This window comes from Heterodontus francisci, unplaced genomic scaffold (genome assembly GCF_036365525.1).
Source record: "Heterodontus francisci isolate sHetFra1 unplaced genomic scaffold, sHetFra1.hap1 HAP1_SCAFFOLD_436, whole genome shotgun sequence".
In the NCBI taxonomy this organism is placed as follows: domain Eukaryota; kingdom Metazoa; phylum Chordata; class Chondrichthyes; order Heterodontiformes; family Heterodontidae; genus Heterodontus; species Heterodontus francisci.
Window position 1 is genome coordinate 615344 of NW_027141859.1, and position 9479 is coordinate 624822.

At 43.5% G+C, this 9479-nt stretch overlaps 1 protein-coding gene across 1 annotated transcript; it reads right to left on the reverse strand.

The window, feature by feature from the left end:
- Positions 1-4249: 4249 nt before the first annotated feature.
- On the reverse strand, positions 4250-7066 carry LOC137365584 (histone H2A.J-like). The gene is made up of 3 exons (XM_068027972.1): positions 6979-7066; positions 5394-5461; positions 4250-4648 (listed from the first exon to the last, which is right to left on the reverse strand). The coding sequence occupies exons 1-3, from the start codon at positions 7064-7066 to the stop codon at positions 4250-4252; spliced, it is 555 nt and encodes a 184-aa protein (XP_067884073.1).
- Positions 7067-9479: the final 2413 nt, after the last annotated feature.

The following is a 9479-nucleotide window of genomic DNA, read 5'->3' on the forward strand; positions in this document are numbered from 1 at the left end:
TCGAGCCCATCCCAGAGTTTCAGCTCGCGGTTGTTAAATGTCCTTATGTGCACTGTCTTTGCTGTGAATTTTCAGGGCTCAGTTGCCGATGTCTAGGGCTCTATCCCTTAAACACACGGAACTATGAGATCCTCACACTCCATTTTGAAAGATTGATCCAGTCGATCATAACCTGCTGTTCAAACATAGTATTGTTCAAACAATTAATGTGAAATTCTGTTCACTATCGGGCCTTGAACTGGGTTTGAGCAGACCAACTGCTGAAAGATTCAGCATCTTTCCAGATATAGCATCCAGAGCTGGATAGAGGGACTCAGGGTTTAATCCTGCACACACACAACAGAAGGAGTGACAGTCACACAGGGATGGGAACTGGTATTGTTTCTGTCGCCTACTCACCCAACAGGTAGAGTTAGAAACTGATTAAACATCCAACCCACTGCAATTCAGTCCTGGAGAAATACAGAGGCTCTTCCACTCCATCCTTCCCTCCCGTACACTCGGCAGATTGACAGCACAAGGCCTTTCAGGTATCATTTCCATGACCAAGAGTTTCATTCCGATGATATTAAACAGAGACTATCAGATATTTATCCTTCATCCTGGAAATATTCGGACTCACTCTTACACTTCTACCAGATTGTTTTGGCCAAATGAGGAGCCGCCCCTTCACCCACTCCCCTGCCTTATTCAGACAACCTTCCAGTCTCAGCGTCACACACCTTACCAATTATTTGATTTTGATCAATGTGACTCAAAGATTGTTTGCAGCGCCAATCACTTAAATAATAATGGCAGTGATTTGTACAAATATCCCATATCCTCGACATCACCATACTTCCAACCAGACAGAATAGTGAGAGTACAGGTAGAAAAACAAAACATGTTTCTAAAAGAGTATAAGAAAATATTAATGAGTAGCAACAAAGAGAAACAAAAATAATTTATACGTAAAGAAAAATGTAAAATGATAGTGCAAGAAATTACGGAGCTTTTCGGGATAAAGAAATGAAATCTCCTTGTGTTGGAAAAGGTAATGAATGAGAGCGTTATATGTCTGTTCACAAAAGCAAGGATGAAGTTAATGTCTCGGTAGAGGAGAGGTACAGAGATATTGGATAGAATGAAAATAGACAGAAAGGAGGTTCTCAATAGATTGGCATCACTTTAAGTTAATGAGTCCAGATAGAAAGCATCTCAGATTGCTGAGGGAGATAACAGAAGTCCTGACGACAATGTTTGGATATTGAAGTAGTTCCAGTCGACTGAAACAGTGCAAATGTTACACTCCTGTTCCAGAAATGGGAAGGAAAAAGCTGGTGACTGCAGACCAATTAATTTTATCATCAGTGGTCGAAAACAATTGGAGACAAGTGTCAAGGATCAAATGAACTTCAACTTGAAGAATGATGAGTTAATAAGTGACAAGCAGTACCGATTTGCTAAGGACAAATCATGTGAGACTAACCTGATTGAATTCTTGGGGTTGACTTTGCTGAAGGTAGTATTATAGATATTGGATATCTTATTTTTGAAAGGCATTCGATCAAGTAGTACAGAACAGAGTTACACAGAAAATAGAAGTTCATGTTAAATATTGATACTGGTATGCTGAGATGGTAGTTGGCTAAAGGATCGGAGACAGAGTGTCGTAGTGAACTGATGTCTTTTTAATGTGAAGAAGTATGCAGTAGGGTGACACAGAAATCTTTATTAACAACATTGCTTTTATAGAGACCATAATTTGGAAGTTTGAGGAGGATAAAATACATAGCAATGTATGTGAATAGTAAAGAGCTGTAAGTTTCAGGTAGAAGTTACCTGTACAGAGGTGAGACAGAGAATACCCAACCCGTCTCACCTTGAGATTCTTGAACAAGATGGACCTACAAGGTTCTGTGATCAAGCAGAGAGTTTATTAGGCTTAACTAAGATGCACAAAGTTAATCCTTAACAACAACAATAAGTATACAGCAACACTCAGGATGGGTTCTTGCTTCTGAGCTTGCTGGGACATGGACTTCTCTCCTTCTTCTTCTCTTGCTGTGTTGACCATAGTGTATCCTCTCCCTCTAAGTTTGCCAACAATGTTCTGTTCACACGTTGCTAAGTGTACCGATGACATCCCATATCACCCTTTATTTTACGCTTCTCGGTGTGCTGGGATCTGACCATATTAGGTTCTGAATTGTTCCGGGTATCCTACTTGGTTCAATCTACACACTTTACAGATGCTTCCTGTGTCTTTCACTTTTAGCAAGGATCCTTGTGTTCCCAGGTTCTGGTCTCTCTCATAAGGGGAAACATCCTCTCAGTATCCACCCGGCCAAGTGCTCTCACGTTCTTATGCATTTCAATAAGATCACTTCTCATTCTTCTTAATTCTAATGGCTGCAGGCCAACCTGTACAACCATTTCCCAGAAAATAACTCCTTTATCCGAGCAATCAGTCGAGTGAATCTTCTCTGAACTGCTTCCAATGCAATTTATTTGTTTTCATCAGTAAGGAGACCAAAACTGTACACATTATTACGGATGCAGTCTCACCAGTACCCTGGACAACTGTAGCAAATATTCCTTACTTTAATAGTCCATTCTCCTTGCAATAACTGACATCATTCCATTTGCCTTCCTAAACTCATGTTGTACGTGCCAACCAACTTTTTTGCAATTCATGTACCAGGATACCCAACTCTGTCGCGTTGTTTTACTGTATGTTTCTGTTCCGTGTTGATTCAGTGCGTCATGAATTAAACGGTTGCATTTGATAATGTATTCGTGAAGGCCGATTCAAACCGAGTTGTAAGACAGATGGGGGATCTCAGCCGATATAAATGAAGCTACAAAAAGTCAGATTTCATAATTCTTCCGGCCAAATTAGTTTATTTTAATCTTTGCCTTGTTTGCTAATCGGAAATTGGCGGGCTTTTTGAAATTGATTAAATTTCAGTTGCAGTTCAACCAATCAGGGCCCAGCATTTCCCGCCGCCCTTCTACTTCCCAGAGCTGGTTTCAAACTTGACTGATGGACGGGGCTTCATCCAATCACAACACTAGGGCGGTCCCTCTACTGTCTTAAATGGACAGTCCCTGAGCAGTCTCAACATTTACAGTGTCTTTGTTCCACATCTTCTACCATAATGGCCAGAACCAAGCAGACAGCGCGCAAATCGACCGGAGGGAAAGCTTCCCGCAAGCAGCTGGCTACCAAAGCGGCCCGCAAGAGCGCTCCAGCCACGGGCGGAGTGAAGAAGCCTCACCGTTACAGACCCTTCACTGTGGCTCTGCGGGAGATCCGCCGCTGCCAGAAATCCATCGAGCTGCTCATCCGCAAACTGCCCTTCCAGCGCCTGGTGCAGGAGATCGCGTAGGACTTCAAGACAGACCTGCGCTTCCAGAGCTCGGCCGTCATGGCCCTGCAGGAGGCCAGCGAGGCTTACCTGTTGGGGCTCTTTGAGGACATCAACATGTGCGCCATCCACGCCAATCGAGTCACCATCATGCCCAAAGACATCCAGCTGGCCCGCCGTATCCGCGGGGAGCGCGCCTGAACTCACCCTGTCCCGAACTGAGTTTGGCATCAAATAACACAACGGCTCTTTTAAGAGCCACCAAATAGGCAAAACAAAGAGCTGCGATCACCTGTTGTCAGAGAACTGTGGTCCAGAGCAGATCATTTTATTGGAGAGCCGATCACTGTGTAAAAGCTTTCGTTGTGTGTAAACGGTAGATTTGCTAAAATGCCTGACAAATATTGCAAGAGGCGAGCAGTTAAATGCCCGAATCCAGTACTGAGAAGGCTGAGGGGAGATCTGATTGAAATGTACAACATTTTGGCGGGACTGGAGAGAGTGGAGGTGAAGAGTCTTAGCAGAGAGGTCAGTGACTATGGGGCATATGTTTAAAGAGATAGGTAGAAAAATTAGAGGGAAAACGAGAAATTTATTTTCACCCAGAGGGTGGTGGGGGTCTGGAACTCACTGCCTGAAATGATAGTTGAGGCAGAGACCACCAACTCAGTCAAAGGGAATCTGGATATGCATCTCAAGTGCTGGAAGGTGGGACTAGAATAGGTGGGTCGTTTTTCGGCCGGCACCGACACGATGGGGCAAGTGCCCTCTTTCTATGCCAATACAAAGCAGCGCGAGCATTATAAAATTGCCTTCTCAGACAGCAAACAGCCCTTTAACAGATAAAGTGGGTGGCTCTGAAAAGAGCCTTTGGGTTCGCAGATTTAAGTCAGGCAGCTTCACTTTCTCTTGGTGCTCAGAGCGCTGGTTTTCTTGGGCAGCAGCACAGCCTCGATATTAGGCAGCACCCCGCCCTGAGCGATGGTCACCTCTCCCAGCAGGCTGTTGAGCTCCTCGTCGTTGCGGACGGCCAGCTGGAGGTGTCTGGGGATGATGCGGGTCTTCTTGTTGTCCCGGGCCGCGTTGCCGGCCAGCTCGAGGATTTCAGCTGTCAGATACTCGAGCACAGCAGCCAGATGGACCGGTGCTCTGGAACCCACACGCTCAGCATAGTTCCCCTTTTTAAGGAACCTGTGAACACTGCCCACCGGGAACTGCAGTCCAGCCCGGGAGGAGCGAGACTTGGCCTTGGACCGAGCTTTACCACCGGTCTTCCCTCTTCCAGATATTTCCACAATCTGACAAACACTTTCAGGAAGAATGCTGAGAACCACCCACAATAGTCCCATTCATACCTTCGGGAGGAATGGTGTCGGGGGCACTGGTGATTGGTCACTCTGCACTGGGTGTCATTGTGCTCGTCATGTGACCAATCAGAGAACTGCTGAATTCACCAATCCGGAGACGCCAAGGAGATGAGGGCGGAAAATAACGGCGCGAAATTGTCAGACTGCAAACGATTTCTCAAATTTGAAAAACCCGCCAATATATTTGTAAAACACAGAGCGGGTTCAATATAGATCACCACATTTTTCGGTAACTTGGTTTTACCGCAAATATTTTTTATTCATATTGTATTTTTCAGCATTTGATAACAAGTTACAGATTCGCTTTCACATTCCGCCATCTATTCGGGTTTAATCTCTATTCTTTTTGAAACATTGTATAACCAGCGGACAGAAAGCCTCTTTCACAGCATTCTGTAACCAGATGAAGCGATGACGGGTCATTGACCCGAAACGTTAACTCTGCTTCTCTTTCCACAGATGCTGCCAGACCTGCTGAGTGGTTCCAGCATTTCTTGTTTTTGTTCATGAAATGGTGTGTTATATGTATGTTCACAAAAGAAAGGGGTGAAGTTAATATCCCGATATAGGAGGGGTGCAGAGTTATTGGATAGGATGAAAAAGTTCTGGAAAGGTTGACATCTCTTTAAGTTAATTAGTCCAGAAAGGAAGTATCCCATATTGCTGAGGGACATACCAGAAGCTCTGAGCAAAATCTTTGAATATGGAAGATGTGCCAGGTGACTGAAGGATTACACTCCTGTTCTGGAAAGGAGAAGGAAAAATCTGGTAACAAAGACCATTATTTTTGACATCAGTGGTGAATTAATAAAGGACAACCAGTACGGATTTGCTGAGGGCAAATCATGTGCGATTAACATGATTGAATTCTTGTGGTTGAAGTTACTGAAGGTAGTCCAGTAATTATTGGATATATGCTCTTCCAAAGGCATTCAATCAAGTAGTGAATAACAGACTTACCTGGAGAATAGAAATTCATGTAACAAATTGACACTGGCATCCTGAGATGGTAGTTGGGTAAAGGATAGGAGGTTATTCTGTGACCTTGTCTTATTTACACCTTCTCCTTTCTTATCCACCCCCACCCCCACCCCCACTTTACTTGCTGATAACCTTTTACAATTCCAATATTTGCTCGTTCTGAAGTAGGGTCACTGACCTGAAACGTTAACTCTGCTTCTATCTCCAAAGATGCTGCCAGACCTGCTGAGTATTTCCAGAATTTCTTGTTTTTATTTCAGATTTCCTGCATCCGCAGGATTTTGCTTTTATTTCAGAGTTTAGTGGTGAACTGATCCTTTCTGCTGACTGGGCAGAACTATGCAGTGGGGTGACGCAGAAAACAGTACGAAGAACATTACTTCGATAGGGCCGACAATGTCGAAGTTTGAGGATGACAGAATACATAGCAATGTATGCAAATAGTAAAGAGCTGTAAGTTTCAGGTCGATGTTACCTGAACAGAGGTGAGACAGAGAATACCCAACCCGTCTCACCTTTAGATTCCTGACCAAGATAGACCTACAAGGTGCAAACTCAAGTTATGTGACCAAGTCAGAGAGTTTATTAGGCTTAACTAAGATGTACAAAGTTAATATTTAACAATGGTAATAGATATGCAGCAACACACAACACCCGTTCTTGTTTCTGTGCTTGCTGCGGCACCGACTTCTCTCCTTCTTCATCCCTTGCTGTGTTTTCTTGACTGTATTCTCTCTTCTCCTACTAAGTACCAACGATCTTCTGTTGACCCCTGTCTAAGTGTGATGACGATGTCCTGCACCACCCTTTCTTTTATCCTTTTTATGGTGCAAGGATGTTACCATATTAGTTTTGAATTGTTCTAAGTGTTCTAATTGGTCCAGGTTGACATTATTGTTTGACACTAGTTAGTTAATAGTTGAATCTACACACATTACAGATGCTTCCCGATTCTTTCTATTTTAGTAAAGATCCTAAAGGTTACATTCCTGCTGATCCCAGACATTTTTTTCTTTAATTCTGCCTTTATCCCTTCTCTCTCCCTGCAAGGAGTGCTGGTGTCTCTCCCATTGTGTTCACACAAAGGTTTAAAAAAAGTATAGCCTTGAAAACAAATTTCATAATAAAGCAAGCAACAGATCAAACAGACTTCAATATATTGATGTACAAAGCATATCATTAATCCTATTATTTTAGTTGTTCTTATTTGTCACAAACGTAAAATATGACACGGTCCATCGCGCCCACATTGTGGATCCCCCTCCAGCTACATGACTTGCCTTTTTTTCCTATGGCTCCGTGCATCTTCCACACTGACACCAATCTCAACATGACATTTTGACGCAGTTCAGTGAAGCTGTCCGTCATGCTTTACAATCCAACCTTGACATTGAAGTTCTTGCATAAATGTAAGCCATGAAAATACTCAAAACTTGACACAGCGGTGAGCAGTGTTCAGGTGTTACAGAAAATCTGGTGCGTTGGGCAGAGACAATCAGTTGATCTATCAAAGTGTCTTGATGTTATGCTCCTATCTATACTACTTACAACACAACTATTCTTTTGTTATTGAAAAGCTTGGTTAGATGGCTCTGGATTGTGTTATCGAAGTAAGTGGTTGTTCCCCTCACAGCAATGTGGATTGAGGGGAAATTTGATACAGGTGTAGGTAAGTTAGACAAGGAGAACCTGTTCCCATTAGTTGATGGTACAAGGACTAGGAGACACAGATTGATGGTTTTGGGAAAGAGATGCAGGGAAATGTGAGGAAGCACTTTTTGTTATACCTGCTGCAACTGTCTGTCCACAAGTGTGGTGGAAGCAGAGACAATCAATGATTTCAATAGGAAATTGGAGAAAATCTTGAAGGAAACAAACTTGCTCCAGGGCGACGCTGATCAAGCAGGAGAATGAATCTGATTGGATGAAGAGAATATTGTATCAACTTCAATTCTGTCAAGGCTTTGAAACTTTTTCGTTTGTAAAATACTGCAACAGAAAGTAAAACTGGAAATAAAGATTGCGATGGCCGGGAATCGAACTCGGTGTAACTACTTGTAAAGCAGCTATGCTCACCACAATACCACCATCGCTTAAAGCACTGCGTCCTTCCGGCGTTTTGATTAATAGAATGCTGTACAATGATTTCAACTTGGAGCTGAGCAGTCCGTTCATGTTAATAAAAACACAATACTGTGAATGCTGGAAATCTGAAATAAAAACAGACAGTGCTGCAAATATTCTGATCAAAGGTCACTCACCTGAAACGTTAACTCTGCTTCTCTCTACACAGATGCTGCCAGACCTGCTGAGTATTTCCAGCATTTCTTGTTTTTATTTCAGATGTCCAGCATCCACAGTCTTTTGCATTTATTTTTGAGTTTCGTAGTGAACTGATCCTTTTTGCTTACTGGGCAGAACTATGCAGTGAGGTGACGCAGAAAACTGTACGGAGAACAAAGAACAAAGAACAAATAACAAAGATAATTACAGCACAGGAACAGGCCCTTCGGCCCTCCAAGCCTGCGCCGATCCAGATCCTCTCTCTAAACATGTCGCCTATTTTCTAAGGTTCTGTATCTCTTTTCTTCCTGCCCATTCATGTATCTGTCTTGATACATCTTAAAAGACTGCATCGTGCCCGCATCTACCACCTCCGCTGGCAATGCGTTCCAGGTGCCCACCACCCTCTGCGTAAAGAACTTCCCACGCATATCCCCCCTAAACTTTTCCCCTTTCACTTTGAACTCGTGTCCTCTAGTAATTGAAACCCCCACTCTGGGAAAAAATCCTCTTGCTATCCACGCTGTCTAATTCTCTCATGATTTTGTACACCTCAATCAGGTCCCCCCTCAACCTCCGTCTTTCTAATGAAAATAATCCTAATCTGCTCAACCTCTCTTCATAGCTAGCGCCCTCCATACCAGGCAACATCCTGGTGAACCTCCTCTGCACCCTCTCCAAAGCATCCACATCCTTTTGATAATGTGGCGACCAGAACTGTACGCAGTATTCCAAATGTGGCCGAACCAAAGTCCTGTACAACTGTAACATGACCTGCCAACACTTGTACTCAATGCCCCGTCCGATGAAGGAAAGCATGCCGTATGCCTTCTTGACCACTCTATTTACCTGCGTTGCCACCTTCAGGGAACAGTGGACCTGAACACCCAAATCTCTCTGGACATCAATTTTCCCCAGGACTTTTCCATTTACTGTATAGTTTACTCTTGAATTGGATCTTCCAAAATGCATCACCTCGCATTTGCCCTGATTGAACTCCATCTGCCATTTCTCTGCCCAACTCTCCAATCTATCTATATTCTGCTGTATTCTCTGACAGTCCCCTTCACTATCTGCTACTCCACCAATCTTAGTGTCGTCTGCAAATTTGCTAATCAGTCCACCTATACTTTCCTCCAAATCATTAATGTATATCACAAACAACAGTGGACCCAGCACGGATCCCTGTGGAACACCACTGGTCACACGTCTCTATTTTGAGAAACTCCCTTCTACTGCTACTCTCTGTCTCCTGTTGCCCAGCCAGTTCTTTATCCATCTAGCTAGTACACCTTGGACCCCAAGCGCCTTCACTTTCTCCATCAGCCTGCCATGGGGAACCTTATCAAACGCCTTACTGAAGTCCATGTATATGACATCGACAGCCCTTCCCTCATCAATCAACTTTGTCACTTCCTCAAAGAATTCTATTAAGTTGGTAAGACATGACCTTCCCTGCACAAAACCATGTTGCCTATCACTGATGAGCCCATTTTCT